Consider the following 20065-nt stretch of genomic DNA (forward strand, 5'->3'; position numbering starts at 1 on the left):
GGATATGAGTGAACGTTTTTTGTTTGATTTTGAGACAGGGTTTCTCTGTGTATATCCCTGGCTGTGCTGGAACTCACTCTGTAGACCAGGCTGGTCTCAAACCCACAGAGATCCACCAGTCTCTACCTCCTGAGTGCTGGGCTTAGAGGCGTGCACCACCACTGTCTGGCTTGAGTGAACACTTTTTTTTTTTTTTGGTTTTTCGAGACAGGGTTTCTCTGTGGCTTTGGAGCCTCTCCTGGAACTAGCTCTGTAGACCAGGCTGGTCTCAAACTCACAGAGATCCGCCTGCCTCTGCCTCCTGAGTGCTGGGATTAAAGGCGTGCGCCACCATCGCCTGGCTTGAGTGAACATTTTTAACCAAATTTACCACCACTCAAAACACGACAGGCTAAGATTAAGCAGCAGTTTATTCGAATACTCTACATAGTAAACATTTGAAGGGGGTGGGTGGAGAACTAGAAGAGGCTTCTTGGAGGACTTTCCAGGCAGGGTAAAGGGGCCTGGGGTAGGTGACTTGTTCACAGAGCAGTGGATGCCCGGAACTTCTGGGTCAAACAGAATACAGCAGCTGTCAGGGCCGTGCATTGGCGAGCCAAGAGTTTCACACTGAGGTCATGGTAGCCTCTCTCACAGGTCAGTTTTGCGGCTTCCACAAACTGGTGGTAGGTATAAACCACGTCCCTCAGGTTCCCGGCCACTTCCTTGTGCCGGGTGGAGCAGCGGCTACAGTCTGTGAACTGGAAGCAGAGACCAGCCAGCTGGACCAGGTGCTGGAAGGTGACACGCACAGCACCCTGCATTTCCTCCGGGGACTGGTCCATTCTGATTACATGCTGACAGCTGGACAGGAGCTTCTGGGAGCCCATACACAGGCGGCTCCGGCTTTCTGAAAAATGCCAGGTACACTTGTCAATGGGGTGTTTGTTCCCAACGCCCCAGGAAGCTTCTAGAATGTCCTGTAGTTCCAGCAGGCTCTCTGTGAGTTGGACAAAGCCCTCGGGGGCACTTGCAGGGGCAGTTTTCAGCTGTCTCAGAGCCCTGGAGCAGTACTCTGGCCAGACGTGGCTTTTCCTGGGCAGGGGTGTGGTACAGCTGTAGACACGGGCTGACCTCCAAGGCAGAGTCACCTGGCTCCCTGCAGAGGGTGGTGAGGTAAGGGGGGCAACAGGAAGTGTCTTTGGGTCTCCGTCTTCTTCCTCTGTCTCAGGCTGCAGGCCCCGAAAGCACGTGGCGTAGGAGAACTGGCATCTGCAATGCTCCATGCTAATCCCGGCAGGCACCACTTCGTCCATGCCAGCAAAACCCAAGGAGGTGGCCTTGCTGAGACCGGTGGAGCCTTCAGGGTGGCTCTCTGGGGCAAAACACAGGAAAGACCTCTCAGGTGGAAGGCAAATGATAGGACTGTCACCTTTGCCGTCCGCTGGTGAGCCATGACCTGAATCTGCTGAGCGGGGTTCCTCTTGACATGGTGAAAGTTTTGGCAGGGAAGGTACTGTCTGGACACAGATTTGCTGAGGAGTGTCCATGGGGGTTGTGTCTTCCCCTATGACAGGGTTAAGCTGCGCTGCCTTGGCCCTCTCTGGAGGGACAGCTGATGGGATGGTCTGCTCCCTAACTAGGAAATCAGGGCCCAAGTCCAATTCTGCCAATAGTTCCTGTTTTGGGCAGGTCTGGTCTATGGGTTCTCTCTGCTTCCCTGGGGAGTCTTTGAGGGAATAGGACGGGGTCTGTTCTATCCAAGTTCCAGGAGTCTCCGAGGAGAGGGAGCCGACGATTTCACCAGCTGGAGTACGAATATCAAGAGCCCGTGGAACATTATCTGAGTCCTTCCCAAATTCTTCCTCAAGTAAGGTGGGTCCATTTGTGTAGGTGACTTTACTGTCACTTTCCAAAGACAGCTGTCCTTGTTCTCCCTCTTCGGAAGCAAAGGCAGTCCCTTCTGAACCCACGCCACGTTTACCATGCCTTGTCTCATCCTCAGGAGTCAAGGACCCTCTGAATCTGGGGGTAACTTCTTGTATATGCTTTATTAAAAAAGACCCCAATTCCATTTCTGATTGGACCCCTTCCTGCTCTGATGTGTTTCCTTGAGGGACATGATGTGGCCCTGGGCTGCCTGGATTAGGGTTAGCGCCAGAGGGAGGGGAGGTGCTGCCCTCAGGCTCTGGGGGGAGTTCTTTCGGGGTGGTACCATCTAGGTCTTGAAAGGGAGATAAGATTTGGAAAGGCCTGATCTGAGCAGCCTTTGGGTTGGAAGAACTTGGATCGGAAGAGCGAGGGCTGTGAGGACTGCTTGCTGGAGAGTTGCCAACGGTGAGGGTCACAGGGGGAGCCTCAAGGTTCTCTGCATTGCTGGGGGCAATTCGGAGGCGAATGGCAGAGATAGAAGACACTCGGGAGTCGATGACTGACTTGGTTTCCATGGTCTCTGGCTCCATCTCCATGATCCTGGAGGCTGGATTTTTGCTCTTTGTCTGCCTCAGGGAAGCCAGCAACCCCAAGGCCTTGGTCTCCAGGAGGCCTGGCTCACCTTGCATGTCCTGCAGGGAGGACACGGTTGGGGAGGGCGCAGTGAGGGTCAGGTAGGGCTCTCTGTCATAGTAGCAAACGTCATCCATGTTCTCTTGGGAGGCTGATGGCTCCAAGGGGAAGGAGACCTGGGAGGTGTGGTCTGTCTGTAGGAAGGATCTTCGTTTCCTCAGAGTCTTGGCATACTTCTTCACCCCTCCCCGCCTGCTTGGCTCTCTTCCCTCTGGTCCCGGATGCAGGCTTTCCTCTGAGCCATGGGTTCTAGACTGATCCTGCAATCTCTCGGCACTAAGATTGGCAGCTCTGGGCCCTGCAAGTCAAGACAAGAAAAATCACATTAAGTACAAGAGGCTTGCCCGTGCTTGGGCAAGCACGAAGACTTGCCTGAACTCAAGCCCTACAGTCGCCTCATCTGAAAGATGGGAATAATGATTGCAGTAGACATTTGGGTTTTTTTTTTTTTTTTTGGTTTTTCGAGACAGGGTTTCTCTGTGGTTTTGGAGCCTGTCCTGGAACTAGCTCTTGTAGACCAGGCTGGTCTCGAACTCACAGAGATCCGCCTGCCTCTGCCTCCCGAGTGCTGGGATTAAAGGCATGCGCCACCACCGCCCGGCTAGACATTTGTTATGTAGCTTGTCCAAGACCTCTTTATAACCTTTAGTCACTGTACCATAAGCTTCATTTCAGGAGACGTCTCCTCATACAGTCTGAAAACTGGCAGTGCTAGAGATCAAACCCTATGCATGCTAGGCGAGCACCCCAACACTCATGCTCTCAAACCATAGAATATCAATTTACAATATTGAAGTGGTGAGATTCATAGCCCATAGCTACAAAGTCTCCGGAATTTCAAACACACACACACACACACACACACACACACACACACACACACACACACTTTAAAAGGGTATCAGAGAGACAACTCAGCAGTTAAGAGCATTGGCTGCCCTTCCAGAGGACCTGGGTTCAATTCCCAGCACTCCCATGTCTACACACAACCATCTGTAACTCCAGTTTCAAAGGATCTGATACCCTTTTCTGGACCCCGGGGACACTGCAGGACGTTAGCCAGGTTCTTGTGGGCTGTAGTGCAGCAAACCCATTGTTGTTCTGTTCCCATGGTCTACATAATGAGTTCTGGACAGCAAAGATTACACACAAACATACAAACAAACAAACAAAAAGAAATCAAGTCAACACAGGGTGGTGAGGTCACTCATTCACTCAGTGACAATGCCCAGGTGCCATGTGCACACATGGAGCCTTTATGCAGCTGTGCAAGTGAGCACATAACTGCAGACAGTCCCGAGGTACAGGCACTGAGATGGGCACCTGGCTCTGCTTGGGTAAACCTGGAAAATGTTCCCTGCAGAACGGAACCCTCGGCTGAGACCATTGATGGACGGTAGCAGCTGAGGATCAGACAGTAACAGAAACAAAGGCCTGCAGAGATGTGTGTGTGTGGTGGGTGGGTGGGGGGGAAGGCAGGCAGAGGCCACCAAGGAGAGCCTCACAGGGTGCTGCTCTCAGGAGCTGAGCTGGCTTTTCTGTCAAGAGAAACCACTAGAGGGCAGTATCAGAGAGGCACAGGAGAGGGCTGGGGCTGAGCTGGGAGACTAGTAAGAATATGTGTGAATATGGATACACACAAGATTTTTTGGTTAGCTTGGCAAGTCTATCTGTGTGGAAAGACTTCGTATTGGTGTTTTGTTTATGTGAGATGGTATATCATGGGTCGTAAGTTAATTTTTTTCACAATCTTTTTTGGAAGCTATATGAGGAACCCAGCCTCACTCTTCTGATATCAGCGACCAGCAGACTCCCCAAAGGCCATCAAACACCACTGACAGCCTGTCTTGTTGTTCCTAGGATCTGCAGTAGCACAGCTACTCTCTCTATTGTGTGCTCCATTCCTTTTTTGCAAGTTCTGTCCACCTGATAAGGCCCAGCCCACTTGACACCTCTTCTGGGAAGCCTTCCCTGGTTTCCACGGTGGGATGAATTCCTCTCATCAACCCTTGCCCACAGTTCTCTAAGTTTCCCTTGCAGCCCTGACTCAAGGCCATGATGTTTGTAATTTGGCCCACTGAACCCAGGCCGGCCCTGGGCTTGCGGAAGCTGGGGGCGGGGGGCTCACCTGAGAGTGTGTCTGGAGGCGTGAGTTTGTCAGCGGCATCATAGAACTCCTCCTCTGAGCTGCCATCCTCAAAGGCCCGTGCTGCCAGTGGGTGCAGGGCCAGCGCTTCCAGCATGGAGCCAGGCTGAGCCTCCATCCAGCCCTGCTGGCACCATGGTGATGGTGCAGCACCCTGCCGGGAAGCTGTACTCTCCGAGCTGTCGCTCAGGTGGCTGCCTGGGGAGATGCTGGAACACAGGTTATAGTAGTCAGTCCGGCTGCCCTCATACAGCCTGGGGTCTAGCCTGCCCATGTTCAGTTCTGGTCCCCAGCTGCAGGTCCCCGAAGTTAGGCCCTGGGGACACTCTGTCTTCGGGCACTGAGGGTTGGCGTTCTGGGCCAGGTCCAGTAAACACAGAAAACCATTGGTCTCGATCCTGTTTTTTTCCTCTTGGCTGCTGGTATTGAGACCTCTGGAGAAGCCTGGTGGGCCAAAGTGGAAGAAGCTGGTCCCGCTGGAGGAGCAGGCATCTAAGTCATCCTCTTCCAGGGCATCCATGGACTCGCTGGAGCCACTGGTCCTGCAGCCTCGGCTCTCGGTGTTGGCTGAGTCAGACGCCTCGGACTCAGCGCTGTCTGTCATACTGCTGGCCCCGCAGGTGCTCGGGCTGCTCCTGGTCACCTTGGGGGTGGGACTGTCTCCAGGAGGCTGCTCCTCTCTAAGGAATGGTCTACAGAGGCTCAGCCTCACCAGGCGTCGGTCAGACAGGGGCTCCAGGACGCAATCCACCTCAGAGGACTCCTCCGAGTCACTGCAGGCTCTAGACTCGTAGCCTAGGACAAACGGGACACAGAGTTACAAACTGACATCGAAGTCTGACACACGGCTCTGTGTCCTGTTTCCTGTCACCCTGCTGGAGGGAAAAGACAGGAAGTAATCGACCCAAATCACAGTAGATTGACTGATACAAGATGCAAAGATGTCGTACCATTGGGTTACCTGTTCCCCATCCGTCTGAGCCACCTAAGGACACAGGATGAGCCCATCTCTTCTTCTAAGGAGACCCATCTGCCTGTTGGTGAATATTCACCTGGATCTCCCTGGTGTGCTCAGCTTTTCCTCAAACATCTCCCTTGTCCTGTCTGAACATCAAAATTACACAGGGAACCCAATGTAAAACGCAAAAATAGATCCTTAACCTACCCTTAATATGGAGTGAGACAGCAAGGGAGTGGGGCCTGAGGCTGCTAGGGGCTTCAGAGACCCTTTGCTGCCGTGGACAGTTAGGAGAGCGGAGAGGTATCTAGCGGTGGGTACCTGGAAAGACTGAAATGATCGAGAGAAGCAACATTCGCCTAGGTTTCCTATTTTTCTCCAACTAGCCTCTGGAATACGTTCCTAAAAACATCTCTGTATACTGCGTGAACCCCCCCCCCCTTTTTGCTGGCTTCCCCTCCCTACAGGGAAGAGCAGAAGCTCCCTCATGAAGGGCAAAGAGTCTCAGAGTGTGGCCTTGTTGCTCCTACCGCAGAAAAGCTCTGATCCCTCTCACAGTGTGCCCTCACACTGCGGCTCTGACCCCCTTTGTCACAGCCCTCACAGGATGGCTGGTCCAGATCCCAGCAGGCTGAAGCCAGTCCGAACCTCAGCAGACTGGTTGCCCTCTGCAGCCTTCTCCAACCCTCTCATGCCGTGCCTCCATGTTCCCTCTTTTCAAACAATCTTTCCTTTTTTATGTGCTTAGCTCTAAGGTGTTCTTCTACAGCACCGTCTCTGACCATGGTGGCGGCTCCTACTGCCATCACCCTCCAAAACAGCAGCACTCCTACGTGTTCTCCTGACCAGCCTCGAGCTGGTCCGCGCTCACAGATGCTTGGCCAAACCAAAGGAAAATGCTGTGGAATATTCTTTTACACAGTGTGAAGATATGTCACTATGACTGGTTTAATAAGAAGCTAAATGGCCAAGAGCTAGGCAGGATTTTTGGGGCAGAGAGAATGCTGGGAAGAAGAAGGGCAGAGAAGCCTAATAGACACAGAAAGAATGAGACACCAGACAAAAAGGAATAGAGGGAAAAACCACATGGTAGAACGTAGATTAATAAAAGTGTGGGTTGATTTAAGTTACAAGGGCCAGTTAGAAACAAGCCCTTAATTAATAAGAAGTCTCCCTGTGTTTATCTGAGATCTCACTGGTGGGACAGACTTGCTACGGGAAACATAAACAAAGTGCATCACTTCCTTACTACGGTTGGCCCTCCAAATCTGCAAGTTTCTATGTGTGGATGCATCCATCCATAGTCTCAAAATACTTAGAGTAAAATGCATTCGTTTTGAACACGCATAAACCTTTCTTCAACACATAGGATAATAATGGCACACTATAATATAAACTATGGGGGTATAATATAAATTATATCAATAAATTGTCATGTGCTTATGTGCACTTGTGTTTCCTGACCCAGGAAACAAGAGATGGCCCCACTCAGACATGTTTATTTTGAATTTCCCCCCAAAGTACTCTCCCTGGGTCCGGCTGGCCCCAAGCTCGCTCAGTCACAGGGAGAAAGGAAAAGAGCAAACCACCAAGGGTCTTAGAAAAACTGTATCCTTGAGGACGTCTAGAAGGCAGATTGTTCCAAACCAAGATTAGTATTGTTTATCCCATGGCATAAGAACATGGATAGTGGGAGCGAGAAACAAGAAGCTCCTCCATGAAGAAGACATGGCCTGTCACACTCTTTATCCATCAGGGTCCTCAGAGGACTTTTTGTTTGCTTGTTTTTTCAAGACAGGGTTTCTCTGGGTGACCGCCATGGCTGTCCTCCAACTCACAGAGTTCTGCTTCTGCCTCCCAAGTGCCAGCATTAAAGGTGTGCACCCCACACCTAGCCCCAGATGGCTATTTTACAAGGCTCCTTCAGTCATCCCTGTTGGATGGTGTAAGCGCCAACTCTGATGTCCTACTATATATTTATGGCTTGCTATCTTGCTCTTTTACTTTTGCTTGTTATAGACTAATAAACTCATTCATTCAAAACCGAAAACAAGGCTCTCATGGACCATTCTCTGTATGAAACGCATACATGACATCCACAGTGGGTAACTTAGCGCTTTACTTGACGCATATGCAAGGCTGTGTGCAGGTTATAAATTATATACCATTTCATAGAAAGGACTGAACCTGTGTGAATTTCAGTAAGCTCCTAGGTTGTGGGGATCGGTCCCTTGTGGCCACCACAGATGCCATGGCGGCTGCGGTTCACTTTCCAACCATCTGTTCTCCTGGGGTGATCTCTGCCTATTCTGCCCGCGTGGAGGAAACATCATATAAGGGTAAGGTACTCTGCCTACCTCCGTCTAGCATGTTGGCAGTCTGAAATGGGGTGATGGGAGGCGAGTTAGACAACTGTCTCAGGCCAGGGGTTTCCCCCTGCAGCAACAGCTATTAAACATTTATCAGGATGCCCCCGGAAAAGCTGCATCAATAGAACAGGCTGATGCGGAAGCTACCTGGGAACCTGTTTTTCTTCCCTGCTCTTTAACAGCCCCCTTTCAATCTTTACATGGCATAATTTTAAGTCTCTTTTGTCCCCAGGTGCCCTTTCCTCTAACTATGTAAGGCCGAGACTTTCTGTCACAAACAAGAGAATGAGAAAGAGTGCAGAGGCACGGGTGAGACCAAGTCACCCTCCTTCTGAGAAAGGGACACCTCCTTTCGCTGAGAAATAAGATACAATGGACCTTAAAGATGACTTCGGGAAACTCCGTGGGAATCAGAGACCTTCTAGCATTTCTTGGCATTTAGGAGAATCCCGAAGATTCTAATATCCAACAAAGATCAAATGTGTGGTTGAAAATAAATGGTCCTGTCCTTCCTGGGGAAAGACTCAGCACCTCACCTTCTTCAGCAGACACTCGGTGAATCTGCTGTCTGTTTCCAGACCAGAGGAAAACTGAGTTAGCCGGATCCACAAAGAGCCGGTAGTATCCAGCAATCAAGCATGCCAGGTCTTTTGCACTGTTGGATTCCAGCAACAGGGTCAGAACCTGTGAAGGCAAACAGAACCTTTCTGTTTGTAGATGGTGAAGATACAATAAGGCTTACAGGGCCAAAGAGAGATAATAAGTATACTCAACCGTGGTACACAGTCTGGCCCCAAGTAGCCAATATTTTCACATCGAGGAACTAAATCTAAATGACCAAGCATGCACATACATATAAACACGCATGCGGACCCTGACACACTGTGGGTCCCTCATCCTTTCTTTCTCTCCTCAAGGCCACCATACCCTAGCTGCCCCACCCACCCTACTCATTCATACAATTAGTCCTTTAATGACCTGAGCAGTTACAGGAAAAGGAGGAGGAATGAGTAGAGATTGAAGAAAAGAGTGGTAAAGACAGAGGGACACTCTTGAGCACACTGAATGAAATCAAAGGAGGGAATAGTGAATACAGAACCTTCCAGAAAGGCTCTGGAGGCACCCTGAACTATTTATCCATTTTAACTTCCACCCAACAAACTCTGGGTCCAGAATTTTTCATCGATAAAACACCTAGCCCAATAAACAGAACAAAACCTTTCCAGGAGCCTCATAGGACAAGGCATCCTGTTTGCCATGCTCCACTTGAGATGGCTTCACTTTGCCAGTTATATAAACAGTGGACTTTATTATCACTCAAAGCCCATATTAACTACCCTGGAATAATTTCACGCCAAATCCCCAGAGGCCAAACTCAGAATCTCTTCCTCTGTTACCTTAACATCCTGAAGATACACCTTGACCATGCTCACTTTCTCAGACTCTTCCGCCAGCTCCACGCGGCTGATGTGGGCAAACTCCGCCAGGGTGGACATGATGTTGAGTTTGCTATTGATAATCTGACTGATGCCATACTTGGCTCCAACTAGCAGGGCAATGTAGGATTCTCTATCCTGTAACTGCAGAAGAGAGAAGGCAATTAGTGTCTATTCGCAAGCTGGTGAAAACACTCTGCATGTGGCCTCCTTTCAACAAATTCTTCTTTGGTAGTTTTGGAAATGGTTTTGCTGTGTAGCACGGGCTGGCTTCAAATTTATGGTCTTCCTGCTACGGTCTCCTGGGTGCTGGGATTACAATGTGTGCCATGCCTGGCTTCTCTCTCTGCCAAGTTTGTTTCCTGTGTTAGCCCCTCATCATCATTCCCCAAGACAATGCCTCAGCATGGGGACCACCTACAGTTGAATTAAAAAATAAATTCATCTCCTATAAATTCTCTAGTTGACTTTATACAATTTTAAAATTATGTGTATATGTGTGTCTCTGTGTACATGAGTCTAGTACTCCAGAAGAGGGCATTGAACTCCCTGGAACTAAAGTTGCAGGCAATTGTGAGCGGCCTGATATGGGTGCTGGAAACTGAGTGCATGCTCTTAACCCATGAGCCATTCCTTCAGAGCCCTTTCTAAGTCTTTTTAACAGAGGACTGTCACCTCTCCCATAACCGTCACCTCACCTTGTCACCCATGTGTCTGAATTCAGACTGCATCCCTCTCTTGGGATCTCACTTTCATCATTACTCACAGGAGTCCTGACCCTTCCTTAAACGCTCCCACCAAACCCCACAGCCACCCAGCATTAGTAGTGCTAATCTCAGCACGGAGAAGACAGAGGCAGGGGAATGAGTTCCAGGTGGTCCTCCGGTATACAGCAAGTTTGAGGTCAGCATGGGATACATGAGACCCTGACTCAACAAATCAAAATAAACAAACAACAGCATTTTATGCCTAGGGAAGCCCCAGCCTCCTCAGCCTGGACAGCCTCTCTCCTCTGCACGGAGCCTACACCACTTTTGTATGTCTCCGAGAACACTGGGCGCACCTTACTGATTTCAATTACTTATACTAAGATTTCATATTACACACTGAGTTCTTCGACGGTAGAGTCTGTATTAGCCTGTATTTGGACTCAAGCCCCAAGCCAGTCCTGTCTAACTGGCTGCCTTTCCTGGGACCGGAACAGTAAAGGCAGGCTTGGGATAGGGGTTAGAGCCTGTGAGAACACTAGAAGCTTTCCCAGTCCCTTCAAAGCCCTCTGTTCTTGAAATCTAGTGTCTTTCCCACCGTCGGGGCCTTGTCCTTACACACAGACTCTGCCCATTTTCCCATTCCTCCAACTATCCACGTCTGTGCTGTGAGGTCAGCGGTCTGACTGAAAATAAGAAAATACATAAAACCCCTGAATTCTCTCCCTACTATTCTTGAAAAGACCTTGACTGGCCAGTTGGTTCTGAGCTGGCACGTCCTGTGGCTGGTGGCATAGTGTACAGAGTCCCTTAAGTCACACCATGAGCACCGACGTCTCCACAGAGGAAGCAGGAGAGAGGGCTCAGGGCAGAGGCTGGTTGCCTCGGTTCGTTTTTCTGCACCATCGGGGCACAGCCTGGCAGCCGGCCCACATTCTCATCCATGATGCCCCATTTTCGCTGTTGTCCTTATGCATCCAAACTCCCACGGGTGCTCCTTACAACAGACTTCACCCCAGTGCTTTTCTCCCATTCTGAGTCAGGCCCCATTCAACCATCTGAAAGCCTTCTCTTCCTCGGGTCCAGATTATTAGCAATGGCAGTGTCTATCTTCCCACCCCACAACGGGAGCCATACCCTGCCTCACGACCTTGTCTTGTGGGACAGCTTATTTTATCTTTGATGGCAGAAATCGTAACTAATTTAGCTCTGCCTCCCCCTACCATTTTCCATACACAAAGCCATGGCCTGATAAATATCCACCAATCTGTAAACAGTCAAGATCCCGAGCAAGCAGGAGTCCATGGTGGTCTGGTACATACCATCAGAGTAGCGTTAAACACTTTCCCGCCATATGTCTTGAGTTCTCCAAGGATCTGAAGATAATTTAAGCGTAGCTGAGCAGCAGAAATAAGTTGCTTTATTAGACAAAAAAAAAAGTGTTGACACCAGAGTTATTCACTTGCATAAAAATCCCAGGCAATGTTGAAAATTCCCCCCCAAAGCTTCACAACACATTACTGGACGGGTTAGCAGAGGTTATGGTCACCTTACCTTCTGCCGGGGTTCTAGCAAATTCTGGTTCCTCTTCATGTGGAAACTAATGGCTTTCTTGATGTCTTTGCCTTTCATATTTCGGAGTAAAGTTGGAGATATAAAATTCTCTATTCCCCAGTCTTTCCTGCGTGAGACATTAAAGACAAGGGGGCCCATGTTTACAGTGCACATGGTTCTAACGAAGAGCAAATGACATGTAATTCAGATCTAGAGTCCTGAGTACAAGGCAGTTCTGTGTACCTTTCTCTAGTGGGAGGAATACAGACAGGCCAAGAGACAGAGGTATAGACACAGAAAGAGAAAGAAAGATGAAGGGGATATCTGTCTATATCTATGTTTAATCTATATATGCATATTTCTCCATAAAAGGAGAGTAGGAGAGAGTGGAGGTCCCCCCCATAGATACATGATACACATCATACATATTCCATGTTTAGGACCTCCCGACTATGGAAACAGACTGGTCTTGGTGTTGTACGATAGTTCATGAATCAAAGCAGAAGTTCTCAATCTTGCCGGGCGGTGGTGGCACACGCCTTTAATCCCAGCACTCGAGAGGCAGAGGCGGGTGGATCTCTGTGAGTTCGAGGCCAGCCTGGTCTACAAGAGCTAGTTCCGGGACAGGCACCAAAGCTACAGAGAAACCCTGTCTCGAAAAGCCAAGAAAAAAAAAAAAGAAGTTCTCAATCTTTTAATTTTTTTTATTGTGTGTCTACTAAGTCAAACTACTAAGGAGAGTCTGAGATGTTGCATTTTAGCAACTGTATTCATGTGTCAGGTGATCTGAGGGCAACTTGTGGGAATCAGTCCTCTCCTTCCACTCTGTGGGTCCTGGGGCTGGAACTCACGTCGTCAGGCTTGCAGCAGGAGCCTCTACCGCTCAGCCAGCCCACAGGTCTGTTCTCAGTCCCTTTAATAACAAGATGTGGCATGATCATGCCTACATAAGAACAACTTTCCCACCCTCTGCTAGGGGACAAACCCAGCGTCTTGCCTACGCCAGGCAAGCTCTCTACCACCAGCTATGTCTGCTGCCCAAACACCCTTGCCATGGAGAACACCTGTCCATCCCCAAAGCTAAGCTTTAGAATGCCTAGAAGCCTCAGAAGCTCCCTAAAGCTGCTCCTATACCAGGGGTAGAACCGAGGATCTGTTCTATTTTTAAAATTTTATTTCTCCATGTGATTTGGGTACGTAGACAAGCTAGAGCTGAGGCCTGGGGAGGGGCTTAGTATAACTTTGTGTTAGTGCTCAGAACTAAGAATCAAGAGGTGCATGAACCTTAGGACTTAAAACCTCCCCATTCAGGGGGGGTGTGATACAACAGCAGCTTGCTCACACCTGTTGGAAGACATCCCTGCCCTTAGAAGTTGTCAACTGACTGCCTCAGATTTCCTTCTAGGGACTGGAAATTTCCAAAGGGACCCTGTGGAAGTGTCTTCTACTTGGATCGGGAGCCAGGCTGGGTGAAGGGAAATGGACGGAGAGACAAAGGCAGACGGGTGACTATCAGCTTTCTGTGGCATCTGGCCATCCTGGCTAGGAGTCAGCAGTCACAGATGTGGCACAGTGGTCGCCCCTGCCACTCACTCTATGTACTTCAGTGAGATCTTCTGCGGCTGGGCACAGGCATAGATCCGCTCCTGGATGTGCAGGGCTGCAAGCCGGAGGGCGGAGTTGCACTTCATCTCCACAGCAAAGCGCTCCTGCAGCACATCACTGCAGCTCTGCAAGAGATTGCACAGAATGGCTGGGCGACCAGAGAATGCATAGTGTGCCCCCTGGTCTCTCAGGCCAAAGATAGCAGGGCCAGCAGTCGGCTTTGCGGGCTGGCTCTGACAGGTCTTGGCTGTGTGACCTCAGCTACATGTTACATTAAGAATCTCTGAGCACGGGGCCTTCCATTGTTAGTGCATACTAACTATCTGATCTATGTTTCTTAATTTCTGTGGGCTTTAGAAAAGACAATAAGGGCTGGAGAAATGGCTCAGTTGTTAAGAGCACTGACTGTTCTTCCTGAGAACCAGGGTTCAATTCCCAGCACCCACACAGAAGCTCACAACTGTCTGTAATTCCAGTTCCAGGGGATCTGACACCCTCACACCAATGTACATTGAATAGAAAAGACAATATGCAGGAATGCCAGCATAAAGCACACAGTATTATACAAATGCAGATATAACACATTGGTGGTAACGAGGCTGCTTTTGTTACTTCCTGGTACCATTTCTGTAAGACTTGGGCTAGTCAACCTACCACACTGAATTCCCTCTTCTGTGAACTGGTAACACCTCTCACATGACTCTTCCCATCCAAATAAAAACAAAATTAATCTCAGTCCAGGCAATAGAGGGCAGGACCAGGCTGGTAGTCAAAGAACCAGGTTTCTGGTCAGGCATGGTGACTCATGCCTTTAATATCAGCACTCAGGAGGCAGAGACAGGTGGAACTCTGAGTTTGAGCCCAGCCTGGTCTACAGAGCTGTTTCTAGAACAGCCAGGGCTACAAAGAAGAAATACTGCCCCGAAAAACAAAAACAAACAAACAAAAGAAAAAAAAAAGGAAGAAAAGAAAAGGAAGAAAAAAGAAGGAAGAACAAAGAATGAAAAATAAAAGAAAAAACAAAGAGGAAAAAAAAGAAAAAAAAAGAAAGAATGAAAGGAAGCAATTAGGTATGGTTCCACTACTATGTGGGGGACCTCAGATGCATGCTCCTTCTAAGAGCCAGTTACAGCATCTCTAACATGAGTTCCGAAGCACTAAAGCCCCACTCTGCAATAAAAATGGAAACGATAACAACGCTTAATAGTATTAGAAAAAGTGTATTATCTACATTGAGAACTAAGCCTCAATTTGATTAGTCTACTGCAAATCTCCCATTACAGCAACTTGGAGCAGGAACCCTGGAAGAAGGGATAATGGGACTCACTGTCCCCAGAAAAATACAATTCCTTTGGGAGAGTTGTTTAGTGGCCACCAACACAGAATAACCCAGCCTGAATCTTTGAGGACACTGTCATCCCAGGTAGCCCAGCCCAGTCACCTGCAGGTAGAGATACTCAAAAGCCACCGGGTCTTCTTTCAGCAGGTCCAGGGGGTCCTTGGGGACAAAGCACACCCTGAAGAGGCAGCGGGAGTCCTGTGATTCTTCCCTTTCCACCACCTGCCCAGGGGAAAGAAGATACTGTGATCTCGGGGCTCTCTATAAAGCAGCTTACAAGGAAAAAGAGAGCAAGGGCGGCCCTGGTCTATTTCCGTCTTTCCCCAGACTTCTGTCTCCGCATGATTTCTTTCCCATGGTATAAAATGTGTAAGATTCAAAAGGGTGATATTTCTTCTGTCAGAGGAACCCCTGTCCATCTCAATACCCTCCCAGGGACAGCCGAGGACTCCTCGCTTTGTGGTTTGAATGTGAACTCCCCACTGTCCAGCACATGTTTAAACATTTGGGCAATTCAGTAGGCAGGGCTATTTTGGGAGACAGGGGAGCTTTTAGTGTGTGGGGCCTGGTTGGAGAGTGGGTTTCTGAGACAGGGATACAAAACCCTGGGGGCATATCTCGGGTCTGCTTCTGCCTGCGGACTCTGTTTCCTATCGGCCAACCACAATGTTACCAGCTGCCACAAGCTCCCACCACCATGGAGAAATGCTCCTGGTGCCATGTCTTCCCCAGTGCTGACCCCTAAACTCTGGGATAAAATAGTCCTCTCTGTCTGCCTAAGTCGCTTCTGCCAGGGGTTTTATCACAGCCAGGAGGAAAGGAATGCATAAGAATGTCAATGCCCACAAGTAAAGATGGAGTTTGCAGTTGGGCAGTGGTGGCGCACATCTTTAATCCCAGTGCTTTAATCCCAGAGGCAGAGGCAGGTAGATCTCTGTGAGTTCAAGGCCAGCCTGGTCTACAAGAGCTAGTTCCAGGACAGGAACCAAAGCTACAGAGAAACCCTATCTCAAAAAACAAAACAAAACAAAACAAAACGATGGAGTTTGTACAATTCTGCACCTTACTCCCCCCTCCCCCACGTAAACTATGTTGGTGATTTAGTATGATTTTTCTTCCCAAAGCAAATGCCAGAATATATTTATATTGTCATATATATTAATTTAAAATATATGTTAATTAAAAACGGTTTGCAGCAGTTGGTGAGTGGTGGCTGGGTCATAACTCACTTGTAATGAGGAAGGCTGAGTGACTTCCAAGGTCAAGGCTTCCCATTCTATTCCCCTGCTGAAGAAACCCTTCCCTTTCCCAACTGTAGTGTCTACTGCTCTTTTCATAGTAGACACCCTACAATGGTTTGTTGAACTGACCTATGTTTGACTTGAAAGAGTCAGGACAACCATTTTTTTTTGCATGGGCAAAGGATTGGATAGCACAGATGGATTGGCTGTTTGGCCTGTCCTATCACGGGGGTGCAGCTCAGTGGGGCAAGAGCCACAGAAGCGGTCCTGGACATAACAGCCAATGTCCCCTCACAGTTCTGAAACAGTCGGTACCAGGAAAGATCATCAGAGCCAGAAGCAAAAGGCTTTATCAGATGTGATCAGAAACAGCCACCGTACCCCGCTAACCCTCTGTCTCCACATCTGTTAGAAGGGCGTCCTGGACTCTGGATGCAAACCACGCCTGAGTCTTGCCCGGCTATCCCCAGGCTGAGTGAGTGCAGAAGACCCCAGCCCTGCTGGGCAGTGGTGACACACGCCTTTAATCCCAGCACTTGGGAGGCAGAGGCAGGCGGATCTCTGTGAGTTCGAGACCAGCCTGGTCTACAGGAGCTAGTTCCAGGACAGGCTCCAAAACCACAGAGAAACCCTGTCTTGAAAAACCAAAAAAAAAAAAAAAAAAAAAAGAAGACCCCAGCCCTAATGTGGTTACCTGCTGGATGAGCTCCTCCTCATGCAGTAGGTGCAGGCGGGAGACGCTGTACTGCTCCTCCAGGGCCAGCGCAAAGTACTCGATACTTCGGATAGACAGCTTCTCCTTGACTGTGAGGATGATGTCCTGGCAGCAGAGGGGAACAAGGTCACCTGGTGAGTGGGCAGACTCCCCGAGCCTTCTTACAGCTCCCCCACGACATCTGGGAGGGAGAAGCTGACGCTACTGCGTCCCCTCCTAACACAGGCAGGGACCCATGTCCCACATCACCAGCCTATCTAGCTTTTCTTCAGCGGGTGCAGCAACAGGGGGAGATTCTAGTCTCTTGCCTCAGATCAACTGCTTCCTGGACAGAATCCTACCAGCTACCACATGAGACTGAGAAAAATTGGCTTCAGTTTCTTCTGAAAGGGAAGAAACAATGCCCACAGACTTCCAGGGAGGCTGTCAAGATGGCATGGCCAATAACGCTATGCCAAGGTTTGATGGCGGCCAGGCTGCCCTCACCCTTTCTCTCCTGTCATGGCGAATGCCTCAGGAACTCACACATGCTGCTCCCTCTGACTTACACAAATTTTCGCTCGTTCCTCACAGAGCTTGTTTCTCTCCCTTCAAGTTGAGCTCACATGTCACCTCTTCAGAGAGGCACTGTGTGGCTACTGTGTCTAAATGACACTCTGCCTGTTATTCTCAGTTCCAGGGCCATCTTTGTTTGCTTTCCCTTCTGGGGATTGAACCTATGGCCCATACATACTCGGCGAGAGCTCTCCTGCTGACCTAGGTCCCCAGCTCCTGGGGCATGTTCAGTATCCCCCATCATTATTTAATGCCCGTTTCTTTAATAAATTATGCTCTTTTCATAGAAGACAGTATAGCAGGTTACGATAGGGTTCTAGAGTGAGACTGCTCATCCTTGCTTCCCTGTGTGTTCATGGACATGCTGATTGTTCTCTCTGCACCGGGAAGTATTGGTAGAGCATCAACACCCAGCAACCGGACCACTGTGTATTCACTTCCCTACAGAAGGCACTTAGGACACTCCCTGGTGATCAGTGTTCTACTTCTATCATTTCTTTTCTTTTCTTTTTGGTTTTTCGAGACAGGGTTTCTCTGTGGCTTTGGAGCCTGTCCTGGAACTAGCTCTGTAGACCAGGCTGGTCTCGAACTCACAGAGATCCGCCTGCCTCTGCCTTCCGAGTGCTGGGATTAAAGGCGTGCGCCACCACCGCCCGGCTCTACCATTTCTTTTCGTGCTCATTACCTTTTACCCTAACAGACAGCAACTCTCTGCCAGTGTAAACCTCACCTATGCTGGAGTCTTAGTCAGGGTTTCTGCTGCTGTGATAAACACCATGACCAAAAACAAGCTGGGGAGGAAAGGGTTTATTTGGCTAAGTCTTCCACATCACTGCTCATCATCAAAGGAAGTCAGGATGGGAACTCACACAGAGCAGGAACCTAGAGGCAGGAGCTGATGCAGAGGCCAGGGAGGAGTGCTGCTTACTGGCTTGCTCTCTGTAGCTTGCTCAGCCTGCTTTCTTACAGCACACAGGACCACCAGCCCACGGATGGCACCACCCACAATGGGCTGGGCCCTCACCTACCAATCACTAATTAAGAAAATGCCCTACAGTTGGCTCTTATGGAGGCATTTTCTCAATTGAGGTTCTCTCCTTTCAGACTTTGGCTTGTGACAGGCTGACAGAGAACTAGCCAGCACAGTTGGGGTCTGTTCTATGCTAGTGTTGGGGCCTAGGAGATGCTCAGCATAGCGCCCCCTGATGAGTGACCGTGGACGCACTATAGAGCTCCTGTCAGAACCTCAGACTTAGTAAGCCCCAAACCAGAAAGTGCTGCCTGCTTCCTGTAACCCCTGACTCCCAGTCCTCTCATTGTTGGTTCCGTCACTCCCCACAACTAAAGTAGTGACTGAGTCCTGAAGAGGGTAACTGCTTCTGAGATTCCACAGCACTAACTCAGCACCTGCTGGGTGCCAGGCATTGTGCGTGCCCTGAAAGAAACCCCCGTCACTCTCTCTTAACTCTACAGTTATGAAATATACACTTTTGGCATTGCAGACTGACTGCTTGATTTATGAAAAAAAAATTTATTTTGTTACATTTCATTCACTCATTTTCTGTGCACGGTTGTAGCTGTGCACACGCCACACCACAGTGAGCCTGTGGAGGTCAGAGGTCAATTTGCAAACTTAGGCTGTCAGGTTAGGTGGGAAATGCTCTCACTGGCTGAGGCACTTCACTGGTCCATATTATTGCTTTCTGATTGGTTGGCAAGCCTACCGTTTAACCCTGTTGGTCCTTTTCCCATCTTTCCCTTGCCTTGAAAGCACACACGTATTTCCTATATTGGTAACATGCTGTCCAATGGACCTTCCTGCCACCCAGTTGTCTGCCACCTTCCATCCAGAGAGGAGATGTCGAACCACAGCCACGGAACAAACCCAGATCACTGCTGATTTTGTCATTAAATTCATGAGAACAGCCGGGCGATGGTGGCGCACGCCTTTAATCCCAGCACTTGGGAGGCAGAGGCAGGCGGATCTCTGTGAGTTCGAGACCAGCCTGGTCTACAGCGCTAGTTCCAGGACAGGCTCCAAAACCACAGAGAAACCCTGTCTCGAAAAACCAAAAAAAAAAACAAAACAAAACAAAACAAAACAAAAAAAAAATTCATGAGAACAAGCTCATGCCAGTCACTATGATAGAGAAGCTGAGTAAGTGACCTGATGGCCCTAAAACATTTACTGTCTGGTCTTTTATCATGTGGATCTAGGCAGTGGTTCTCATTGCCTAACACTGTGACCCCTTAATATAGTTCCTCGTGTTGTGGTGATCCCCCAACCATAAATTTTTTTTTGCCACTTCATAAGTGTAATTTTGCTCCTGTTAAGAATCATAAATACCTGACATGCATGATATCTGATATTCGATTCCTGTGAATGGGTCATTCAACCCCCAAAGGGGCTGCGGCCCACAGGTTGAGAACCAATGCTCTAGAGGCTGAAACCCAGGGATTTGTGTCAGTTAGGCAAAAATTCTATCAGCTGAGCTATATCTTTGGTTCCAAAAAGGATCCCTGTTATGGGAGGTCCTCCCACTCCTCCAGCCTATCGCCGCTGAGATACCAGCCCCTTGGGGTGTGGTCTCTCTCCCTTTAAAAAAGCGGCCACTTCCCTCTCCTCGCTCTCTTCACTTCCTGCTCCGCCGGTGACTTGACTTCCTTCCTGGTTACGCAGAGGGCTGAAAGTGATCTGTAAGTTTTTCCCCTTTAAATAAATATCACCCTATTAATCATAATCCCAAATTGGCATTGTTTGTGACTTACGCCTTCATTTGGCGCCCAACGTTTGGTTTTAGAACCTCTCCCGGCTCGCAGCCGCGAGTTCGGCTTGGCGGCCGGAAGTTCGGCTTGGCGGCCGCAAGTTCGGCTTGGCGGGCGCTTGTTCAGCTTG

General features: G+C 49.2%; 1 protein-coding gene across 2 annotated transcripts in view; it reads right to left on the reverse strand.

Annotated features, from left to right (window-relative positions):
- Positions 1–392: 392 nt before the first annotated feature.
- Frmpd1 (FERM and PDZ domain containing 1) overlaps positions 393–20065 on the reverse strand; it is a 100008-nt gene continuing 80335 nt past the window's right edge. For both annotated transcript variants that reach the window (XM_075967299.1, XM_075967300.1), the window contains exons 8-16: positions 16594–16719; positions 14761–14880; positions 13308–13444; positions 11715–11841; positions 11483–11578; positions 9415–9597; positions 8554–8701; positions 4673–5485; positions 393–2842 (exon numbers count right to left, since the gene is read on the reverse strand). In XM_075967299.1, coding sequence (XP_075823414.1) covers positions 522–2842; positions 4673–5485; positions 8554–8701; positions 9415–9597; positions 11483–11578; positions 11715–11841; positions 13308–13444; positions 14761–14880; positions 16594–16719 — 4071 coding nt within the window. In that variant the 3' untranslated portion in view covers positions 393–521. The remainder of the gene's footprint in view (positions 2843–4672; positions 5486–8553; positions 8702–9414; positions 9598–11482; positions 11579–11714; positions 11842–13307; positions 13445–14760; positions 14881–16593; positions 16720–20065) is intronic.

Source organism: Microtus pennsylvanicus, chromosome 3 (assembly GCF_037038515.1).
Source record: "Microtus pennsylvanicus isolate mMicPen1 chromosome 3, mMicPen1.hap1, whole genome shotgun sequence".
NCBI lineage: Eukaryota > Metazoa > Chordata > Mammalia > Rodentia > Cricetidae > Microtus > Microtus pennsylvanicus.